Source organism: Fringilla coelebs (assembly GCF_963513975.1).
Source record: "Fringilla coelebs genome assembly, chromosome: 4".
Lineage (NCBI taxonomy): Eukaryota > Metazoa > Chordata > Aves > Passeriformes > Fringillidae > Fringilla > Fringilla coelebs.
Window position 1 is genome coordinate 70,764,645 of NC_140032.1, and position 24,652 is coordinate 70,789,296.

Consider the following 24,652-nt stretch of genomic DNA (forward strand, 5'->3'; position numbering starts at 1 on the left):
GTTGCCAAAGTGAAAACATCAAGTCAGAGTTCAGAATTTGCTCTTTGCAGCAGCCTCAAGATCAGGAACTTGTGCATGTCCCAGCAAAGTGGCTGTCACAAATCATGACTTGACACCAGTCTTTCATGTAGTAATTACTCATTTATATTAAAATAAGCTGGCATCAGTCAGAAGCTCACAATTTATTTCAAATTAACCATGTGCTGCTTATGTATTGCAGTAGCTGACAGTGTGTTTTGACTTTATATGAAGGTGTACTTTTTTCTTTTGTTATTAGACAACATTGTTTTCATAACATTTGTAAGGAAAATGAGTATTTCTCATACATGTCTTGCTGCATCACTTGAGAATTTGAGGGTGCCTTCAAAATTTTAGTTGTCAGACAGAAGTCTGCTCAGAGTTTACAGCATTGTTGACGGATTTAATGTGTTTAGGATGGGCTCTGTAGGACTGGAGTTCAGCAAGGCACTCAAGCCAAGTATATCCTGCAGCCCATCCCTCTCCAGTGAACTATTTGAGTACAAACAGATCCTTTAGTGTTCATTAGATTGATGAGTCAAAACCTCAAGTTTGAGGCATCTCTTACATGATTGATTTTGTTTAACTTGGTTTTGATTCCTAACATCTTTTTTCCAAATATTGTTTCCTGAAAATTGCAACTTTGTGCAGGAAATGAGCCAAGAGAACTGAGAAGCCTAAAAAAAATTTAAACAGTTCAGTAGAAAATAGAAGCTAGAAAAACATAAGCAATATTGAATGCACTCATGTATTTATCAGCAGAATTTAAACAAGTAGAGGGCAGGCAGCTTTAAGTTGAGAACCAAAAATGAAAGGAGGGCAGTGAAATAGGGGAAGAGCTCCCAGTATGCAAAATGAAGGACATGCAGTTATGTAGGAATGGAAGGGGAATGGCTGAACAAGACTTGGATGACCATCAGTTCTAGGAATTGGCAAGTTTGAGTCACAAAGGAAAATAAACTGCTGTTTATTTTCCTTTGGAGGCAGGAAGGGGAAGACTGAGGATGTAAAGTGCAATCAGGTTTTCCTGGTATGGCAAATGTAGGCCTTGCATGAAGATGTGTCAGGGAGGTGCTACAAGGTGCAGCAATGGATGGCTCAGATGAAAAGAGGTGAAAGGGACAAGATGGAACCCAGGGTGCACAGAGTTAAGTGTCAGGTGCAGATTGGTGGCAAACAGATGGAGGTGACCAGGTGATCACACCCACACTTCTGTCTCTCAGGTCCTTTCTGTTTACTTTGGCACTGAAGAGTTTACAGTACTTCATTCTGTTTCTGTACATGTGCTGTTTATATAATGAAATAATAGGTATAGAACTGCTATATGTAGTTGTGCATGTAACTTACATAGAGAATAACAATTAACATGTGCATATATATAACAGCAGTTCTAGACTTCCACTAATATTGTCCTTGTTTTTCTGAGTCAGAAGAGTGGAGTGAATTGCCAGCTGGCTGTTTCAATCTGCAGCAAATGAGAGTATTAAAAGGTGAAAAAATAGGATTTCTTAGTTTGAGCTCAGTAGTGTGTGAATGTGTGCTCTTGGGAACCATTTAAAGGTTCTCAACAATTGGGTCAAGTCCAGTTTGCAAATGTACCATTCTGTTGATCTCTTCTTTCTGTTCATTATGGGCATGGTTAAACACAAATCGTGGAAATAAATGAAATCATGTGGGCTCAGTGCTTTGCTGTTCATGTCACATGTTGTCTTCACTGCTTTTGCCAGCTCACTTGGAGTCAGGTACTCATCAGTTTTAGCAGCAGTGCTAGAAAGAGCACAAATGCAGGAATATCTGCCTCTTTTGGTCACAGCAGGTGTCGTAGAAATCAGGGATAAAGTGTCCAACAACGTGCCCTAAAGACACTTGCAGTGTCTCTGCCTGTGCAGTCTGTGCTTTGTGGATGGGAATCGGGTCTCTGTGTCCATTTATCAATTTCTCGCACACTGTGAAGGGTAAAACATTAACACAAGGCGGGTGGGAAGTGGAAGAAAGCCTTGCAGGAACATCAGTCAGCTGAGAACTGTTATTGTTGGAGGCCTTTGCAGCTGAGTACAAATGTGTCTTTTGTCTTCTTAATGCTGTGGGGCAGAATTCGAAGCTCTACAGGTGTGGGGCTTGTTCATTATTTTACAAAGCATCTTGAATTAATATCTTTTTCTTTTCCTTGATATTCAGCAGCTCGGTGAAGAGAAGTGTGTCTGGGAACACAGCCACAGAAATAACTGGAGGCACACTCAGTGCCCTGATTTCTGCTCTGTTGATGCTTTTGACCAATGGCCTAATAGCAGAATTGGCTGTGCTATTGTTGTTGCGTGCTCCTGCCCGTTCTGGAGCGGGGTATCCATGGAGAAGATGCCTTTGTAACAATGAACACCTGGCGCGTGACTCTGCTGGGGAACATTAGGAGGGGTGGCTCGGATGGGATTGTTTATTCCAAGAATGTCCCACTTTCCCAGCTATAAATACTGGGAAGAGAGGAATAAGTAACAACTCAGTTTAAATATCTCCCCAGAAGCAGGTTCTGAATGCTGGAGCATTCATTTTGAAAAGGTGCTTTTGGGGATTGAAGGACTGTATTGCTTAGCATTTACTTCTTCAGGAATAACAGTGGAGGTAACTGAGGTTTGTCTGTGAGCACTGCTGAGCGTGAGCTCAGTAATGGAAAATTCAAAGAGCTGTGTGATGGACTGTTACATGAATAAATGTGGTTCTTGTTTTATCTTACCAGCTGAAAATGAATGCTTGCAAACTGCTAAAGGTCTGTAAATTGCCTTTCATAAGAAGCAGCTCAGGCAGGGGTTTGGTAATGGAATTGGTCACCACTGTCATGGTTTCACCCAACAGGCAGCTAAACACCACGCAGCCTCGCTCCCTCCCTCCTCCCACACCCTGCAGCAGGACTTGGGAGACGACCAGAAGTAAAATTAAGATTTGTGGGCTGAGTTAAAGGTAATTCACTAAGACAGAAAAGGAAGGGAGAATAATAATAAGTAATAGGAGGAGGATGATGACAAAAGAATTAAAACATACAAAACGAGTGATGCATGATGCAACTGCTCATGGACCAGTGCCTACTCAGTTCCTGAGCAGTAGCCCCAGCCAGCTTCCCCCCAGGTTTATCACAGAATGTTTGGAGTTGGAAAGGACTTCTGGAAATCCTCTTATCCAGTCTCCTGCTAAGGTAGGCTCAGCTGAAGCAGGTTGCACAGGATGATGTCCAGGTGAATGTTGAGTGTTTCCAGAGAAGGAAAGTGCACAGCCTCTCTGAGCAGCCTGTTGCAGTACTCAGTCACCCTCACAGTAAAGAAGTTGCCTGTGTTGCTAAGATTGCCTCTCAGTCATTTCTTCTTCAGGCTAAAGAGGCCCAGTTCCCTCAGCCTTTCTTCATGAGAGAGTGCTCCAGTCTCTTCATCATCTTTGTAGCCTCTGCTGGACCCTCTCCAGTCCTTCCTTGTCTGTCTTGAGCTGGGGAGCTCAGACCTGGAGGCAGAACTGCACATGTGGCCCAGCAGGGGGAGAGCAGCTGGGGGGATCCCCTCTCATTCTGCTGGCCCCGCTCCTCCCCATGCACCCCAGGATACCACTGGCATCCTTGGCCCCCTAGGCACTGCTGGCCTTGGACCCCTCGTTGTCCACCCGGTCCCACAGGTCTTTGTCTGCAGAGCTGTTTTCCAGCAGGTCAGCCCCAGCCTGGGGAGTGCTGTGAGAAGCTGCCTTAGTGCAAGCGCTGCTTACAGCAGCAGCTAAACCTTCGCTGTGGGATCAACATGAGTCTCATCCTAAATGCTGAACCTAGCACTGTACCCACCTCTAGGAAGGGAATTATTCTAGCAGAAACCAGGACACCCACTAGGGACTTCAACTTACAGAAATGGTCAGGCCTAAGAAATAGACCTGGGCTGTTTCCAGAGCCTTAATGCTTCATCAGAGGGAATTTAGAAGCTGCATTTGATGCAGTGAGATTGTGTATAAACCACATTCCTGGGCTTAAAGCAAGTGTCTTTTACAGCACTATTCCTATGCGCAGCAATGCCCTTAAATCACAAATATTTACATTCCACGAGACTGTGGGTACTTCGTTGTGCTCTAGACAGTTGTCAGCAAAGCTGACAAAATCAGGGTCGTGGGAGGGGAAGTTTTTGCTCTGTTAACTTGTGTGTTCTGTTGTCAGAATTCCTGCAGTCATTTTCTGATTTTCATGGCGGAATGTAACAGCATCAAGGTGCTCTGGGGTTGCAATGCAGTCTGAAGAGCCCCTTCAAAGTTAGTGCTCCTTGTTTTCTCTTCATTTAGCTGGGTAAGGAAAAACACGGAACGTACAAGTGTTGAGCTCTATTGCACAGAGTAGGAAGCAGGTTGTAGAGACCATCCTCAAAAAGATCAGCAAGTCATTTGCCAGAACATGCATCACTTCATACTGACTAGTAATCTATCCAGTCAGTCCTGGGGGAAAAACAAGAAATGGACAAGACAATGCAAGGGACGTTGGGAAAATGCTTTTATGTTGTTGGCTGTGGGCTGCTAGCTCTAATAGTAAAATAACAAAAAGCAACTACAGAAGTTGCTACAGATACTTGTTAGGAAGACTGTTTGCTTTGGAGATGTTTGCATTTTAGTTACCTGTGTTGATAGGTTCTGAGAGGTGCACATTTCTGCCCTGGTGCTAAGCTCAGTTTGAATGATGGTGCAGGATCAGCACTTTGGATGAAGATTCGTGGTACTTTAGTAGAAGATCTAGATGCTGAAGACATGAATTATATATTTTCATATATTAAGACATACAATACATAATTAAATACATACATTATACATCTTTAATGATATGTTATATCATTATACTGTTACATATGTTATGATGTAATCCAAGAAAAGTGTGGAGTCTACACATGTAAGCTTCTGTAAGAAAGCAAATATTGATACTGCTGAAACAATTAGTTCTTTTGTTTGCCTACCTAGTAGAAATTCAGTGCCGGCAGTCTAATTTTCTGAGGCAGGTGTCATAAATTATATTAGCTTTGGGTCTATTAGAACCTCCTCATATGAATGAGAACTAGTTCAAGATTTTAAGTTTATGCAGTCTGTGAGTACCCCCAGTTTTACAGCTATATTCTGTCTGTTTTAGGTTTCACAGAATTTCATTAGTTATTGTAAAGGCTGAGATTTTCGTGGTTCAGTGCATTAAATCTTGGGGTTTTTTTCTTTTTCTTGGCTCCATATCAGACTAAACTTACTTGTAGGTGGCTGCAAGGTTTTTTTCCATTAATAAACCCACATTATTCTCATTGCTGCTTATTTCCAATGGTGTCAGTGGTTGACAGGCAGTGACCTTTTTCCAATCTTGGAAATGGGCTGTTGCTGTGGTAGAGGCCATTGCTCACTAATGGAGACTTGTTTTCATGAAGTAATCTAGAATTTGTAGAGCATTCCTTCTTCTGCGTTTGCTTTGCTGTGTTTTGAGCTTGTATTTTTCAATTAATTACAATTTCTTAAGCAGACAATGTAGGAAAGCTGTTTGTAATTGAGTTTAGGTAATTAAAATAGAGGAAAGGAAACAAGTATATAAATATGCCTGTGTTCCCTTTTTATTATCTGTGTGGCTTTCAAGCTTGGCTTCCTGCTCCTGATAATAATTTTTCCTGCTTTGTATTTACCTGGCAGGTAAACGCAATTTTAGCTGGTGAATTTTATGTTGTCAAAGTTGAGAGGAATTAGCTCTTTGATTTCAATAAGTGACCTACTATTGCATTTATTTTTTCCACAGCTACTGTTGTAACATAAACATTCGACACCAGGTGCTCTCCCAGGCCGTCTCGGGGTTTGGGGAGTTTGTGCCTGCTTGGTGGTTTCCCTGGCTGTATGGCAGGTCCCTTGTTTCCCAGTGGGCTCTGCAGTGGCACACCTTACCCTTCAGATGTTTGGGAGCTGAGTGCTCGAAGTATTTTGGTGTGCCCTGCCCTCTGACATTCACCTTTAGCTCCCCAGCACTTGAGCCCTGGCAGGAGGCAGGGTAACACAAATAGCTACGAGTGCAACAGCAGTTGCAGTTGCAAGGACTTGTAAATAAACCCAGTGGAGAGAGGAAGGAACGGGATTTCCTAAAACTCATAGAACAAATGCGCAGATTTTAGAGGAGAGTAGTTTTCTTGGATATCACACGAAGTTAAATTTGCATTTGGTCCCACCCTCAAACACTTAGATACTGCAGACTTACTCCTCTAACAACACTAAGGAATGCTCTGCTTCTTTGGAAGTGTCGCTGTCGCTTTCTGGACCTCAATGTCCACTTGAATCCCTGGCTCAGGGAGTATTTCATGCTATTTCTGCTGCCTCAGCATAGTGTGCAGGCTGTGAGGTACCTGCAGGTGTGATAGCAGTTACTGCCACAAACAACTGAAGGAGTTAAATGCAGAGAGCTCATTGTTCTGATTTACACGACAGCAGAGAACACCTGCTTGGTGTCCATCAATATACCGGTTGAATTTGGAGTCAAAACCTGGGAATATATAATGCAGTCAATAATAACGATGTTGATGATGATGTAGATGTTACCTTCACATATTGCAGTGCATGCAGCAGCATCTCTAAGATGTTTTTACTGTGATTTGAAAAATATCAGGCGTGCTTTTTTTAATCAATACAGTTATAATCAATAAGTTATATGAATCATACAGAGTGTCAGATCAGAAGCTGTGATATAGCAGTTGATAGCAAAGAAAGTTCCACTGTTTATCTATCATATTCACAGTTGGAGATGAAGTTCTTTATTATAGCTGTGTTATTCCTGAAGAGCCGACGCAGGATGTTTTTAGCACTTCGCAGAAGCCTGTCGGACACCTTCCAGGTTTCTGGCTGTGCTGGCTGATCTGTAAATATAGCTGGAGGTGGTACAGAAGGGCCTTTGAAAGCAGAGCTGGGAGTGCACCACAGACACAGCTCCCACACAAAATGTCCAATAGCCCCTGGATTGTTTCTTTGCTTTTGAGGCAGTGTTCACATTTTCATCTTTGTTCCCACCCCGGCTTAGTTCAGTTTGCCTTGCAGATCATCTCCCTGCTTGCTCTGGGTAATGTGCCAAGTGCTCAGCCCAAGATTAAGTTACAGCCAGAGCTGCTGGACGTGAAGGTACTGTAACTGTAGATGTCTGTGCTTATGTTTCAGCCTTGCTGCAACTGAATTCAAAAATCTTAATGGGGCAGAGAAACCTCAGTGGCAGAGTTTAACTTTAAAAAAAGAGCTGTAAGCTTATGTTGCAGGTTTATAATTATTTTTAATACTTTGAACTTCTGATTTTTTTTTTTGTTTGTTTTTGTTTAGTAAACATTAAGGTAAAGAGGGTTAAACTGACAAATTTTCTCATGCAAGTGGTGGAGGCTCTTAGGCCTCAGGAAGTATGATGGGTCAGTTGACAAGTAGTGACTAGCTCAAGAACTATCCCAGTTCTTAAAAGCATGTGAAAATAATCTGAACTGGTAACAGGCGTAAAATTGTTTCACTTGTTGTTAGAGTTGACTGCAAATATTAGGAAGTACAAACTGCAGAAAAATTAAAATCAAACAAGTTTTCCTCCTTGTTCTTTCCTGCAGATTTAAAACATGCTGTCAGAAACTTCAAGTCTTAAGTATTTTAAAGGTGGTGTTTGCTTTCTCTGTTTTATTTTAAATCTGTTTTTAAAGTTCTTTTGACCTACTTATCTAACTGGACACTTGGCAGTAAGGATTGAACTTGTTAATTCTAACATCTGATGCTCAATTTTTGACTCTTCAGAGTTGCCATCCAAGCAACGTTTTCTAAATTTGTTCATTTCTTAATATTTTCGAGGTTCAAAGCATATTCTTCTCATTTCAAGCAGTTCTATTTTCCAAAGTTAGTATTATGGAATATTTGTGTTGTCTATTGTAGAAAACAGAGCTTGACACAAGCAGTAGTATATTAGCTCCAGCAAAGACTGTTGGGGCTCAGTGATGTACAAGTCCAGAGCTCCAGCCTCCTGCTCTACCCAAAGGTAAAAAAAAATCAGTATTATAGTTGGGGTGAAAACATTAGTGGATCTAAGTAAAGGAGACATTTCCTTTAAGATCCCATCAGATGATGATGGTGTGATGATTCTCTAAAGCAAGTACACTAAACCATGTTAATCTTCATACTAACAGCAACTGTTTTGCTTTCTTTTGATGCAGATCACCAGAAACTGGAGAGAGAAGCTAGAATCTGTCGCCTCCTGAAGCATCCTAATATCGGTAGGAACATTTCATTGCTTCGTATGCTATTTATCAGTTTAGAAAATTTAGGGGAAATGGAAATTAACAAATACCAAGAGCAGCTCAGAAATCAAGTGCAAATATCTCCAGGCAAAAATCTTTCTTTAGCATGTGGCATTCCTTATGAGTTCTGCTATGGGATGCAATAATCTGATGGATCACCTGCAGCAGCGTGCGGTGTTCCCATCTCTGAGCCATTGCTCTGCCACCAATGAGCTCTCTGTGCCAGGTGTTTGGGGCTTTTGAGCAGTGTGCAGGAGGGGCTGTTTGCAGGATTGTTCAGGATTTTTGGAGACCTGCGGAAGAATTCCAGCTGACAGTGTCTGTTGCACCAATGTCAATAATTAGTGCCAGTTTTAGTGAGATGCTTACTTTAGACTGTATTTTGTGTTTGAGAGTCCATCCTTCCAAGCTGAAGAAAGCTCTGCTCTTTTTTATTTCCAGAGTTGTGTTCTAACCATGTAAAACAAAAAATAAAGTTATTTTGGAGGTGGGGTGTGTCTGTCTCTTTGCTTTAGCAACAGTGTAGACAGGTAAGTACCTTGAACTTTAGCAAACTGTAGCTGGGCTTCTCAGTTTTTCATACACTGAATTATATATGCCAGGGGTATGTCTCACAAGAGTATTTGGTGTACCTGTGACTTCTGCAGAAGGGTGGGCATTTCCTGTTTGTTATGGCATTTTTAGACTAATAAAATTGTTTGGTGCCTGTGATGCCTTAAGTTTTAGCTTTCATATTTTTCAGGTTCTGTACTGCTTTGGTGTGTAACCCTGAGCTTCATATAAAGTGTTAGCAAGTTCTCTTCACAGAGTAGTCAGACAAAACAATTCTTCTCCAGCCTGAGAACTAAGGACACCGTTGTAGTTTCAGGCCCAAAGAAGTATAAACAATGGGGAATTGAGGAGAGCAATCTGGGAGGATGGGACTTGATAACCTGAAACTGTAATTGGATCATTAACCCCAGCATGTAAATGGGCCAAACTTATAAAAGTGTGAAAATTGGTGACTTGTCATCCATCTTGAATCCTTTTTGGGTCCATCTTGGGCGCAGCCACAGCCACGCTCTTGCACTGCCCAAGGTCTATCCTTTGGATAAATGCCTCCTTTATTGCTTTAACTCTGTCTAGCCTCTGTTCCAGGTAGCCTCTTGAGGCATCACCTGGGATGAAATCAGCTCCTTCCTTTTAATCATAAATAGATGGTGAAAACAAGCATACCACGGCTCAAAATGACGTCAGATTTCTGCAGCACCTCTCTTAAGCTTATGGGTTTGACCTAGAAATTTGGTTAAGAAGGAAGAGGAGTGTTATTTGTGCTCTTTTGTCTCACCAGCGGTTTTGCATTGTAAAATGGTGAGAGCTAAGCGAATGTACAAGTGCCTTTCTGCAGCTGTGATCACACACAGGGTGTAGTCAGACTCCAGAGCCATTTACCTGGGCCTTACTAGAACCAGAACATAGTTATGAGCTTTCATAAGCTGGGGAAAATGAACTTATAAAGAGCAAGGGGCTGAAATGCACAGAACTCAGTTGAAACAAAAGTCTAAATTGGTTCCATGTGGTCACAAGTCTTCAGCTTGTCAAGTGGCTTGTCGAGCAGTGTAGGATGGAGTTCAGCTCCTCTGTGGCAGGCCAGCTGTTCCACGTGCACGGTTTGTATCTGTGAGGTTGGGCTTGGAGTGCAAACAGGCAATGACAGCTTTGGTGACAGGCAGGTAGGGCTCTGCAAGTCTGCACAAACTGTGCATCACCACCTGCACCAAGGTGCACAGTTCGAGGGGGAATGGACAAAGTGTTCTGCTCCTGTTTCAGAAAAAGTGCCATGTGCTAGATCTGTCTGAGAAAAGATTTTCATGACCTGGAAATATCATGCTAGGGATTGGCAGCAGATGTTGTTTTCTGTCATGTTCCTTCTCCTGCAGCCATGCCCTCAGCCAGCAAAATGATCACCCTAAAGGGATCATTCCAAGTGCTGCCAGCACCCCACTGGAGCGCTTATGCTTGGGTCACTATGACATCCCTGTTTAAATTGTCATCTCTGGTGAGTAATGGAGCTGCATCACATCAGGAAGCACTAAGAGTGAAAAAGGAAGTGTGCTGGAGGAAGGGAGCTCAGCTGTTACAATAAGTATGTGTAAGTTAAGAAAAATAAAAAAAAAGGTAACTATTTTTTTCAGTGTGATTTCTGTAGGAAAGCAGAAGTTTAGTTTAATTGATGGGGTGGTTTCTCAAAGATTACTGTGTACAGGGAGTTATTTTTGGGAAGCTAAATAAGACTGAATGTTGAATGATTCTGTTTCTGTGCAGTCCTTACTGTCCATTTTCATAGCCAAGAAGTGTCATGGAAATCTTCCTTGAAGAAGGTGTTTCATTTCTACAAGCAGGGCTCCAGTACATGTCTGAAAGCTGAACTTTTCTGTGCAGACACTGCTTTGCACATAACTAATCCAGTTCATTTTTCAGCATCTCTTTCTTCTCTTCATCCTTTTAATAAATCTATGATTTCTTCTCTGTCCAGCCTTGTAGTTATGATGCCTAATGAATGGTGTAGGAAAAATAAGGGAAATGGATTGCAAAGAGTATTTTCTGTTCTCCTTTTTCACATCTCCATTTCCCACTTAAGTAATATATATGTGAAAGTTTGTTTAAAACCCACAAAATTTCCTCATCCTTTCCACATACAGCTACTCCTCAACAATACTCACCCTTGGGGTTTCTACCTCTTCTTAACTCAGTCCTTTGTAGTGCTGTAGTAAAAAGAGCCCTGCTGATTTTTTTGTGGGAATTAAAATGAGGCACAAGCCTCATTAGCTGAACTTGCAGGCCTTGAGAAGAAACTTTGAAGGGGTTCAGAATCCTTTCTTTCCCATCAGTCTTTGCAACATGGTTTTTTTCTCCTCTTCCAGCTGTGCTTGATAATCTGGCCTGTGCTTACACTGCAGTAGGAAATTTCTAGGCAAGCACAGCTCATGTTCCTGTGGGAACAAAGCTCCTGGGCTGCAGGAGGTTGTGCTTTAGTGTGATTTTCAGCATTGCTGTGTTTCTCAGGGTCTTACTCTGGTGTGACATGGATGTACATCAGTGTGGAGGGTTGCTTTTTTACAGAGTTGGAAATGGATGGAAATGTAGGTTAAGCCTTGCTGTTTGGAGGACCTAGTGCTTTATGTCTGTGAGATTGCACATCAAGTTACAATAAAAGCTTACTTCCTTTGCTGAGCATGTACCTGCACAGGATTTGTCATCTTGGGTAACTATTACTTTTCCAGCAGTTCCACGTGTACTAATGCTCCCATTTTTTAAATTTAGAAGTTGGGAAGGAAAATTGCTATGTAATCATCTCTTCACCAAGAAATCCATTGTCATTTTGCCGATTTTTCTCCTTTTTCTTCTTCTGGTAAAATTTGATTTCTTGGTCCTCTTAACTCAAGGTAAACTTAGTTTTTAGCACTCTGATTTCTAGTCTTGCAATTGACATTTTCGGTGGTGTAACACTGTTGCACCATCTTGTTATGACGTTGGCATGGATTTACAGCTGGTTTGCTGGTTTTGGTTTATGAGATCCCAAGTAATGATAAAATCTGCATTAGTCTGACAATACAAGCTCTGACCCATTCTGGAAGACTGCTGATTCAAACCCGGTAAAACCATGGTATTTTTTCTCCAAGTGGAGTCTGCTCTTGCAGGATTTGTGCTGTGTTTGGGTAATCTTTTCTTAATGGAAGTTACACAGTCAAGATCTCTCTGTAAGTACGGGAGGGGCTTCTGCTGGCTTTGCATTCCCACTCCCTTACAGCCTGTAATTCCCTGCCTCTGCCACCTCCTCCCAGGCCTTACAGACAGTGTACAAGCTATGGCAGGCAGGCAGCATCCATTAGCCAGCAACATCAGGCTCGAGTCTGACTCTGATCAATCTTCACCCCTTTGCCAAAGGCGGCAGCAGATTTTACTGGCATGTGGCAGCCCTTCAGGTGATAAATGAAATTCTTTTGGCACGAGGCCACGCTGTCCCTGAATGGCTCTGTAAGGCAGGGTACTTGGAGGTAAGTAGGACTGCCAGGCCTGAGCCTGTTTTTGTGGATCTGCTGCTCCAGCCTCGGCCAGGCTGGGCTAAGGCATCGCTGCAAGCGTGCTCTGAAAGCAGCAAGACCTGTGCTCCAGCAACAACTGGAGCTGCACCGTGGGGAGCAGGCTGGCCTTGCAGCAGGCCAGGAGGCAGCCTTCATGCAGAACAGACTGGGACTGTACAGGGAAAAAGTCAAATCCCTTATCTGGTTTCATGAGTGTGTTGGTGTCCATTTGGAGTCTGCTCATTTCCATGCTTTGAACTGGGAGCTTGTCATCAATGGCTGGGGCAATTGGTAGCACCCAAAGCTGGCACTGCTCCTCACCACACTCTCTGCTGGTGTTTAGCTTACTGACTCCTTCTGCCGCAAGACAAGTAGGAAAAGCCTGCGCTTTGGAGTTAGTTCCTCTCCCTGCCATAACACAAAACACAAGCACTTGAGTTGTTAAGTTCCTCAAGTGGGAAAAAATAAGAAACTGTGTATTGCCTTGTCCTTTTTGAACGGAGGGTAGTTAAAGGTATGTGGGGGGGGTTGTGTTCTTTATGCACAACAATTTGTCCTTTGTGTTTATATTCACTAAGTATGTGCATGACACTTCGTAAAGCCCAAAGAATCTCAGGAGGAACACTATTAATATATAGAAAATGTGAATGCAGTGACTCCTGAGTTTAGTTTGCCTTACTGTGGCACAGTTGTGAGTAGCTCAGCTGGTGTTAGTTAAGTTACTCTCTAAACCAAATGCAGGGTAAAAATCAGGCCTGTTCAGGTTAAGTGGATGTAGTTCTTTTGCACAAGTTTTTTTCTGAGCTTAATTTAAGCTTTTACTTTATGTCAAAAATATGTAGTTCTTTCCTGATGCAGTGCAAATCAAACCAATCCCCAGCTATGTAAATTTATGCTCAGTAAATATGGTCCTCAGGGATGTATTAACTATAGCTATGCAAATAAATAAATAAAATGTTCTATATAAATCTGAAGCTCTAGTTTACGTGCATTAGATGCATTAGAGAATCTCACTTCCTTTAATTATTTTTATTGCTTAGATGAGCTGATCACTTCAACAATTTTAAATCTCATCCATTCCATTGAATTAATTAAATTTGCAATTTCTATGATGAATAAAGTGCACCGTAGCCCTTGAGAGAATTAAAATAAAATATCAAGAAACCAAATAAACCAGTGATATAACATGATTGCATATTTAATGTAAGAGCTAATTTAATGAGTGTTATAAGATAACAGATTGAATGTTTAAAGTCAGCTGTGGCTACAGCAAGTAACTGACTAGTGAAGTGCAACAACAGAATACAGAAGCTGGTTTTGCAGTTGCTATTTGTGAAATTAAATGTACTGGAACGAGACTGCACCAGGCAAGAGCGCACAGGGGGGCATAGTGGGGCTTGTTGCAGCTGGGTTTTCTGCAGGCTTTCTCCTTCTCAGCAGTTTTTGTTACTGCTGTGCATCTGATTCCTTTTATTGGTGAAGTTCTTCTGAATGTATGTTGATGTTTAAGAGGAAAAGTCCAAAATTTTTGACTTCTGTTGTTTTGAGGGTTTGGTGTGGAAGGGCTTTCTGTAGAGCTGTTGGTGGCCCTGAAGTGAGTGGAGTGTCAGAATCCGCCAGCAGTTAAAAGACTAAGTTATGTAGTGCTAATCAATGTGTCAATGATTTTCAGCATGAGCTATATGAAGCATCAGCTAATGTGGTCTGAGTGTGCCAGCAAAGGAGGGGGAAGGCAGCTTTATTTGGTGTTACAGCTTTTGTCTCTTTTGTTTGCAGCAGAATCTTTTTATTCTGCTAAGTGGTATTGCATCTTTAAGTTTCACTCTTCTGGGTTACTGTGGAGCATAAAAATGTCTTTGAGTGTAGGCAATGACACCACTCTTGGCCATGCTACATTAATTCTCTTTCCTTTTAATGGAGCACAAGGTTATTTTAGCTCAAGTGAAGCATTGCTGGCTGCATTATCCCTGATAACTGTAGCAGGATCCATAACAGACCAAGGAAATGAGGTTTCACTAAGGTTTGCCACCGGTTTTGTAATTTTTTGCCTCAGAAAGTACATGCCTAATTTGCACCAAAATAGGTAATGATTCTGAATAAATCAAGTGTGAACCAGATCTTGAAGCATTTTTCCTCCCTGCTTAAGCCTCTGTTTGTATGTTTCCTTGAATGTATGAAAGTTCTTTTCCTAGTGTGTCCAGATTCTCATAAACATTTTTTCTTTCCTGAAGTCCACTCCCCTTTTGCAGCCAGTCATTTTAAATGTGAAACAGAGTCATCCACAGAAACGGGAAGTGGAATTTGAGCACCTCTCTTGAGGATTCTGCTGTGGGGGGTGAGGACTGGGGTGGCTGCCGCACTTCCCACTTGTATTTTCATCTCTTGTTGTGCTTTACTTTCTATATGTGTTTCCTGGAATGAAGAGTTTCATAATTGGCTGCACTGCTGACTTCAAGAGCTGTGGAAATAAGCTCAAATGAAATGCATTGCTATCTCTCTGCACACACAAGATGGATCTTTCAGAACTTAGATTTTTTTTTGTTGTTTGAAAGCTTTGTTTGTTATGAATCTGCAACCACGTGTTATGCATACGGATAGACATCGTGACTCCCAGCTAAACCACAAATATGTAATTTTCCTCTGGACTCTTTCCTCCAAAAACAGAGATCTCTACTACTTCAGCTAAACTAAGCTTTTTCTTTCAGTTGAGCTAGCACAGACATTTTTAGAGCATTTTTAGGGGATGTTGTAAGTTTTGTTCCCTTTGCTTTTAGAAAGGGATGGTCTTGATGTTGTTGATGGTCTAATAGGTGAATTCTGCACTGGTTCTTGGATTGATACCCAAATGTTGGGAACCTTTACTTGATCTGAGGGTGAGGAAAAACCAACCCCCAACTGAAAACACGTTGCAGTATATTGGTTTGTGTGGATGGGCATCACTGGATGGCATTAGAGCAGCTCCTGCAGGGGTGGTAAAACTTGTCATGTTTTCTGTGATAATCCTGCTTTAGCCTTGGCGTTTGTGCCTCTGGGCTGAACCCATTCTATGGGTCACTTTTGTCTTGGCCTCTTCCCTTTCCCTAGAGAAAATAAGGAATTTATTCAGGCAGCATTTCTTTCCCAGGCAGCCTAAATCTGCCCATTTGGGGTGTTTGGCATCCTAGCCCATGGTGGGTTACTGTCACCCAGTATGTCACCCTGCTTCTGGAAAAGGTGCCTCCAAGGAGAAAGTGTTGGGCTGTCTGTGCCACCTGGGAGCTCATCCCCCTCTACACCTGCCATGTCCCTGTGGCAAGCAGAAAAGGCTCTGTTCAGACAAGGGGGCAGAGAGAAGGGGCAGGATGGGGAAACGCTGGGCGTGTGAGCTGGGAGCAGAGAGGCAAAAGGAAAGTCTCCTGGCTTTGGGCCATGGGTCCTGTTTTGTTTTGCAGCCATAAGTCAGGAGTGGTGCTTTGGGAGCTCACTGTGGAGCCTTGGCGTGTCTTTGCTCCTTTCCCAGAGGTGATACCAAGCTAGGAGACTCATTAGGAGAGACAGGCTGTGGGGCTACTCCCATCTGTGCAGACATCTTGCTTTACTTACCTATCCAGCCCTCTGCAGAAAAGGATCATGGAATCATGTGAGTCAGAAGGGATCTCTGGAAGTTACCCAGTCCCAACTCCCTGCTCAAACCAAGCGCAGTAAATTTAGGTAAATCAGAGCCCATCCTGCTGAGTTTGGAGACTGCAGAGAAGGAGATGGCCCAGCCACTCCAGACACCACTCCAGTGTTTCATCACCTTCCTGTCTGCATAAATAAATAAACAAATGTATGTGTCTCTGTACTTAGCTGGGATTTTCTAGACTCCAGCATGTGTCTGTGGCCTCTCGCCTTGCCGTTTGCACTCTGGAGAAGACTTATTTCAGTCTTCCCTGCTGACCAGCAAAGCAAGTACTGGAAGGAAAAGTGGATATTCCCCATACAGCAGCACCCCTGTTAGGATGTTTTTGTTCTTTTCTTAAAATTGCATTTGCTTTCATTTTTAAATTTTAAATATTGTGACATGAATTCCTAAAGAAAGTGTAATTTGCCTAAAAACTATAAACAGCAACAAACTCTTTGGAATGCAGCATCTCCTTGCTTCTGAGGTGTGGATTTGGAAGTGCATTTTATAGGCTGAACTTGTCTGTGCCATGTCAGGTGAATAAATCTAATCTGCTTGTGTTCTGCATTTTATATCAAGATGCATCTTCTGCATCTTTACTAATGGAATGCCCATTCAGTAAGAGATCTTACATCATCTTAGATACGTATTGGAAACAGCACGTGGTAAATTAGGACTCAGCCTGCCTGCTTAGCCCAGCATGTCTCTCTGCTGGGGTGTCACCCCTGCCTGTCCCTGTGCGTGGCAGGGTGTGAGAGGCTGCTGCCAGCCTGGCTCATCTTCCCCTGGTGTCTGAGGGCCAGGCACAGCACCAGTGAGTTCCAGGCAGACAGACGTCCCCCTATCCAGCCATGGCTTGTAGCAAATGTTTCAAGTGTCTTTTAGGTTTTTCCTTGCTCCTTCAAACTTTAACTCTTAAGAAGTCACTTTTCGTCCTGATTTTGTTGCTTTGCTGTTGGGAGTATCTGTCAAAGCTGTGGCATTCCAAAGGGTGCAAGCTGGTCTGCTCCTTGGCTTTTCTGCTGCATCCTGGCACAGGGGGAGTGCTCTGACCCTGCAAATAACACCAACCTCCATCACTGGCAGTGAATAAATAGCTCCTAATTGCTCAGTTCAGGCTGGGCCTTTTCAGATTTCGGCACTGGAGACTTGCCTACTCCTACAAAACTGCTGATGCTGGCGCTTTTTTCAGTTGATAGGGGTTTAATGATACCTCTCTCCTCCTAGTCACCTTCCAAATTTGGAAGTTCTTTTTATAGTGGCTTCACCAGAGTGTTAGTATTCTCATGGACTGCCCATGGGAATGTGCTTCTAATTTTAGTTTGTCCTCTACATGTCTGTCTCCTTTAAATGCATCCAGCTTCTCATTCCAGCCACTCTGGGCCAAGCATGACACTCTGCTCCTGGTACTTGTGCATTGAAGATGTTCTGGTGTTGCATTGTAAAAAAAATCCCCAGCTCCTGCCCTTGTGCTGCACAGCAGTGAGTAGGACTCGTGTCTCAGCGATTGTACCACCCCAGTAGTGCTGTTCAATTAATAGCTTTGGTGTGCATTTATTTCCTGGGTGACCTTGAGAGTTATTTAATTGTGTTTCAGCACTTTATACTTGGTCTGGTATCAATGGTGTTGGTGCTGGGATTGTGTTGAATTTGAATGTGCAGTCTTGCTGGGAAGGACTTGATGGATGATCTGAAACCATAATTGCAGCTGACTGGCTTACAGCTATCTTTTGTAGCATATATGTATTTTGGGAGTTACTGGATGTGTTAAATGAGAGGAATATTTAGAAAGAGATCTCATCTGCAGCTAGTAGTCTGGGTTTGTGAATACAGACTGGCTTCTGCTCTCTCCTGCAACATTTCCATCCAAGTTTCTGTGGGTTGTCACTGAGCTAATTACCATCTTACAAATGGTCCCACAGGACAGGACAAGCTCTCTAATTTTCATTTATTGTGAGACTGTGATTAAAAGACAATGGCAGTTTCTCATCATAAGCCTCAAGTTTGTCATCTATTAAGTCAATATGCATTCCCTCCTTTTTGTAAAACAAACACTTGGAATCATTTGGGATCATCACTCACTGGTGAACAAGCATGTTAGGGAAATGACAGTAATTTATAGTTGCCTCCAGCTGTGGTAGCATCATTACTGTGATAGTTAATTGATAGAGGGGGAAGGCACATTCACCCAGAACATAATAGAGATGGGTTTGAGCCCAGCCCAGCGGATAGAGATGGAGTGGGATCACTATGGGAACTCTGCCTGGACACTTGGAGTCACTCAATCTGACACTGTAACTTACTGAGAGCTCCTACTGCTCAAGTGTTGCTTGGCTAATTGCAGAGGCTTTTGCTTCTCCAGCTTACAGCAAGGTTTTGATCACTGCATTGGATGGATGGATGGATGTCTGTCTGCAGCACAACACAGATGGAAACAGGATACCAGTTACCTAACCTTTTTCCTGCTTTGACACTTTTCAGACTGTGCTTTTTCACACTCGCTCTGAGTGTAAGAAACAGACTCAGTCCCTACATTTCCCCTGTTGCTACCATAAAGAAATGAAGAGGGATAAACTGCAGTGGTATAGATGGAGCTGGTCTCTGGGATGCTCCTATTGCTCCCATTCAGAATGTTCAGGATTCCTGGTTGTGAAAGAGGGTACCAAGGACAGAGATGTCATTATAATTTTGCTTTAGGCCCGTTGCATTCATTTTAGGTCTTTCTCCTCAAAGCTGGTAACACAAAATCTGGGGACCTGGTCCTATGGAATTGGTTTTGCCTTCTTTGCTTGCACAGATGTAAAAAACCCATCAGCTAAAGGAAGGAAGAAGGTGGATTTACAGTGGTACTGTGTAACATGAGAAAGTAATAGTTAATTCCACAAAATACAGAATTCTCTGTGAAGTTGTCTTTATGATCCTGGAACTAATTTTTTGCTGGAGCAGGTCCATGGCCTGCCAAATGCTGCCATCACTTCAGAATAAACCATTTTCTGATCTCCAAGGGCTGCTGTGCATTGGAATAATATAGAGCATAACTGAGAAGTGATTTAGAGAAAATGTAGATTTGGTCTGGTTCAAGAGAAGATCGGGTATCTTAGCACTTCTTTTGGTTTTAAATTAGGTTTTTAATTTGGAAGAGTAGTCAGAATTCCAAGGGCACATTGTGATACTTAGTACTGCTATCACAGGTGCCTGGAGTCTGTCTTAATCCCTGGAGTGGAGGACAAGTGATTTGGTTGTCCTGTTACCAAACCAAATAAACAGTCATTAAAAGATGGTACCTACTGTGATTAAGTGAATCGGTGGTTGTGCTTCAGTGAATTTTGCATGAGTCTTTGCAAAATGAGCTCAGATCTGTCTGGTGTTTATAACCACATCACTGAGGGCTGTGGCTACATTTGTCCTGTAATTTATGGGGCTTTGACTTCGCATAGAAAAGGTGATGCAGTGTGTGATCCTCACTGCAAATCTGGAATATTTGGAGATCCCACCAATTCTGTTTGATGTAACACTTCCTGCACTGTGGTAATTAATGTTACACTTACCACATAGGAAGTAGAATTTTAGGTCTGTCTGCATTTAAAAGCTCCCCCAACATAATCAAAAGCTGATTTATTTTTAAACTGACGTAACTATTTCTTTGTGGCCACCTACTGCTCTGTAAACTGGGAAATTGTTTCAGTTTAAATTAGCTGATGCTTTGTTTTAAGCTGAATTAAGAGAGCATAAACTTTGATTTTATGCCAACATAATAACATAAACTAGAGCATTTTTCTCTTGTAGACAAAGGTTTTAACAAGTAGTATTTGTAATGCTCACTCCACAGTCTACAAGAAATAAGAGCAGATGAAGTTCCTTTGTATATTCCTTTGTCATCTTCCCATAGGGAGAGTTGGCAAGAATTCCTAGAGACAGCTTTATTTGAAAATGAACTTTAAATGTTAAATGCAGTTTAAATGTTATTTACTCAGGCTTGAGGTAGAATAAACTTTATGACTTGAAAGTTGTTTATTCTTTACAAGGTCTTTATATATAGTTTTTATAAAAAACTAAAGTGCAGTAGCAGCTTTTTCTGAACATCTGTGTTTTCAGCTGACCAGCAAGACAGTAATGATAATTTTGACATGTAGATATGTATATGCTGAAAAACTGCATTCAGCCTGTTTTATGCAGTGCCTAAGATGTATTATGGGGCAGAGCCTACAGGAGAGGATTTTTCCTTCTTGTTCACATTCCACAGTTGGCACTGGGCATTGGATGAGGCAATTCCTGTGCACTTGTGTTTTCTGTCCCCCATGACAGCAATGCTTTAGCTGGAATTTGCTGGTCTGGTTTTCTCTCCAGATGCATGTTTCTTGTTCCTATCTGTTGTAGGAAATGGAAAGTTCAGCCTCATGGAAATATGATTGTGGGTTCTTTGTTGTAGCTGCAATGAAGCGTGTTGGGGTTCCTTGACCCTGAGTGTCAGATGTTGCAGTGTGGTGTCAGAGGCTAGACAAGCCCGGACAAGCCCCATCTGGATATACATTGGTATTCATTCCAATCGTCAGAGATGTGTTTCTGCAGACATAATTAGTCTCCCTTATTTACTTTACAACACTGCTTTGCAGTGCAGTTCTGTGTCTAGGATGAGTAATGTGACAAAAGCACATTTCTGTGTGCACAATTATTACTTACCTGGGAAGCTGCTGTGGCAGATGCTTTACAGGCTCATTGACCTGCAGGTCCTTGTGAGCTGTTTTAGCAGAAATCAGAGCAGAGACGCTTTCATGGAGACGCTGGGTCACCCTGGAGTTCTGTGCATGTTCTTCCCAACAGATGCAGTCCATATGGAGGACACTTCTGCACGTGTTTACAAGTGTTTATTTGTAGGAGTGGATTTGTTGCAGCTTTTTGTTCCTGTCAGGTTCTTAGAGTGGGTAAGTGCCTCAGAACAACCAAGTGGAATTTTGTTTGTGGCCATTTGCATCACAGCTGGGGGAAAGGAAATCCTTAATAATTAAGGATTGTATTCCATTAAATAGCAAATGGCCTGCTTGCTCTGTGGCATTACATGATCATTTTTTAAATTCCTCCTGAAAGCAGTTTGTTAAAAGCATCTTTTTTACTATAATTTATTGATGATATTCCATCAAAGTGACCAGGACACTCCCAACTAGGGTCTAGAAATAGCTTCTGTTTTAATTATTTTCTTCATAGTATATCTGCTTTACCCTAGAAAATTCCTGTTTACTCACAGAATTGAAAGTACTTCCTTTAAAAAAAAAATAATATTTGTGGTTCAAGCCAATGCTGATTTTGGGTTTGGAATTATTTAATTCTTTTCATTTTTTAGCCTGAATATTTTTTTTAGCATTATTAGTAAAATAAAAATTCTGTGCGTCTTGGGGGGAAGAAGCAGGCAGGAATATCATTGTTTCCATCAGCCTTTGGAAAGAGATGGGGCACAATGTTTGGTGGTGGCTCACTGAATGAGGGTAAATTTTCATGTGATTCCTGTCAGAAAGAGGGGAATTGACAGGGCATTTAACGCAGTCATCAGACTCGAGAGCTGCCTTGCTACATTTCCATCATGCTACAAATAAGGTGGAATATAATCATGTGGAGGATAACTGGGGGAGAAGTGCAGAATGCTTTAGCTGCTTCCAGTTGCCAGAAGGACCTGTTTTAGAAGCCCTTGTTCACCTGAAGCAGTGAGAGACCAAAAAGCCATGACTGTGCATACAAGTGCTACGTTTTCAGTCTTGGTCAAAGCTGGGATTAATTACAAATATTTTTTGTTAGGATGTTTATGTAGCAGTGGTCACTGGATTAGAATTGTATACAAGAATTGGATTATTACTCAGTTATTAAATTGATATCTGACATAAACATCAATAAAGCTATTTTAAAATATTTTTTATTTCTTTACGCACTTCTTCTAATCAACTTCCAGATGAATTTTACTAGGTTGCCTTGAATCCACGAGGATTTTGGTTTTGCTTGATGGTCTTTACTCTGATGAAGTAATGCTTTTAAAACTAAATAAACCAAGAAGGCCAAGACTGGAAAGTTTGAGGAAATTTAGATGTAGTTATTGCTGCTACTGACTTAAAGATTTAGCCTAGGTTTTCTGAAGGTAATTGTTACTAAATAAAGGTGCCTTAAATACAGTGCTAATTGCTTTGCAAACATTGTCTAAGGCTGCTTGGGGCATACCTGGCTCCTGTGTGAGAGGTTTCTTTTCTGTGGTTCCTCTTGAGTCATGCCACAGGATTGCAATTTTCTGCTTTCCTTTCTGTTTAAAATATTTAGTGTAGACTGACTTTGTTTTCATAAGCTGATGCTTTTAAATACCTTGGAGCTTGGCCCTCATGGAAGGGGAGCATTTAAAAAATAAACCTGCATGTGTCTCTGAGTGGTCATTTTATAAATTGTTTATATGTCTGTCTTTAATGTATTGTAAGAGAGGAGAGCCAAGAAGGGAGGCTGTGTCCTACCCAATGGTTACAGCTCCCCAATAGCTAATTTTGTTGATGTGTAGGCCCTACATATTATTTATATAAATCTGTTCCCAGCACTGGAAATATTAAAAGGGATAAAGTCTAATTTTTAAAAATTGGGCAATTGCATTGTCTCCATTAAAGTACACTGTGTGGTTTCCTGAGCCTGTTAATTTTAATTGATGTAACATCTGTGTGCTACAGCTTTTCCTTTTATTAGTTAACACTCCATGAAATTCTTGTGTCTTTATTCCTCTTCTTACATGTTCTGATCAATGTAAAAATAGTTAAAAAATTAGTGCTTAAAGCATCAACACTGGCAGCTGAGACATCAGTTTGCTCATAGCGAAAATTTGTGTCAGACTTGCTTTTAATCCATGCAGTTATCCTCATAAGGCTTAATGTGATGACATTTGTAAGGCTTTTTGTTGCTTTGTAAAACATCTTGTTAAACTTACAAAAGCAGGCCTTCAGCTGCAAAGAGGAGCTGGCTCACTCTGAAACACAAGGTTTCCCAGTAAATGATGTGGTTGTATATTAAATGAAGACATAGAGATGCAGGCGTACATTTTAGTTCCCTGTTCTTTTGTGCAACAACTCCATACAGTTCTGCTGTTTTCATATGTGAATAATTAAAGGTGTGCAGCTCCAGGTGTTCCTCTTAACTTCCTGGATCCAGGATATAATTCCACAGAAGTGCTCTGGGCACGTGTGCACACAGAAATGCACACACACCTGTGTTATGGTGCACTGAAAAGCAACTAAAGCCTGTGGGATAAAGAGATAAGCATCAGTTATCTCAACTTCTCTACATGGGGACTCCCAACACAGAATTAGGTATTGTGGAATACCTCTTGGCTTTTTGTTCTTTTCTTATTTAGCTTCATTTTTAAACACTGTCAGTCTTCACCTACCAGGAATGAAACAAGAGTGTCTCCATGACAAAAGAGCTGTTAATTTGAGGCCCTCTGCTTTGACATCAGTACCTGGAGTCACTCAGTCTCCATGTAAAATGTGATCTTTTATCTGCTTTGACACATAATTTTTCATTTTCTCTGTAGCAGGAATCTTTTTGCCAACGTTAACGCTTTGGCCGAGTGACTTCTCCACGTGCATGCAGTAGGCTGCCATTTAATCAGAATACAGTTGTTTATTGTGAGGGCCTTAATGGGGTGGGTTTTGCTCACAAATGAATATTTTTTGAATATTTGGCATTTTGTTTGTAGTACTCAGCACTTGCTGTTGCAATGCCTTGGGGGAAAAGGCAGTATTTCCAAATATTAATTTCTCTAGTTTTTTTTTGTCATAGTTGAGATGGTAGAAATACAAAGCAACACACTCCATTTTCAGAAGGCTTCAAACTGTTTTTATTCTAGCATGCATGCTTTTTATCCATTCTTATAAAACTCGTAAGTTTACATTTCACTCATTGGTCACGAAAGAGAAACAACGTGTTTATTGGAATTGCAAGTTTCTCGTATTTATCCTTCTTTCTTTCTTGGTTTCTATGTCAATAACCTTGGTAGAAAATTCTTTCAGGGGTAAACATGGATCTTCTTATTCAACTTCTCTCTGGCTCACAGAAGTTGCTGTAAAACCTCTTCTAGAATTTTTCCCATCATTTCTTATTATACCAATTTTTGAGATGCAGATGAATAGGATTTTTTTTCTCAAGTTTTTGGCCCTAAATAATTGTGAATTTGCTCTGTAATAAAAAGATTACCCTTTGAAGGAATTTGGGAGTTACATAGTTTTGGTTTGCTGTTGCTGAATACAGGCCATCTGTTAATGGTGTACGCAGCACTGCTGATTTGCATAAAGTCATTTAATGACTGTAAGTATTGCATTTTACTGCTGGTGTGTTTGAGAGCATTGGGGGAGGATTATTTTCTTAAATATGCAAAGCATTACTCTGTGTTTGGTGTTGTTCAGAAAGCAGCTGCCCTAGAGCATTGCTACTGTACTAATCTTAGCAGATTAGCCTCTAAATATTTCAGACTCTTAGGTAACAGCTCTTATTAGTATTTGCCAAGTTCTTTTTGCTGTACCTGATGAGCTTTATTATAGAGGGCCCCAGGCTTCCGTGGTCTCAGGAGAGCAGTGTTGTGTGAGAGGAAATGTGAATGTAAGGAGCAGTAAGGACAGCACAGACTCCATCTTCGTGCTGAGTTCCCTGCC

At 41.5% G+C, this 24,652-nt stretch overlaps 1 protein-coding gene across 18 annotated transcripts in view; it reads left to right on the plus strand.

Annotated features, from left to right (window-relative positions):
- The window catches only part of CAMK2D (calcium/calmodulin dependent protein kinase II delta), a 120,829-nt gene that overhangs the window by 38,808 nt on the left and 57,369 nt on the right, over positions 1 to 24,652 (plus strand). For all 18 annotated transcript variants that reach the window (XM_084204133.1, XM_084204123.1, XM_084204134.1 and 15 more), the window contains exon 4: positions 8,199 to 8,258. In XM_084204133.1, coding sequence (XP_084060259.1) covers positions 8,199 to 8,258 — 60 coding nt within the window. The remainder of the gene's footprint in view (positions 1 to 8,198; positions 8,259 to 24,652) is intronic.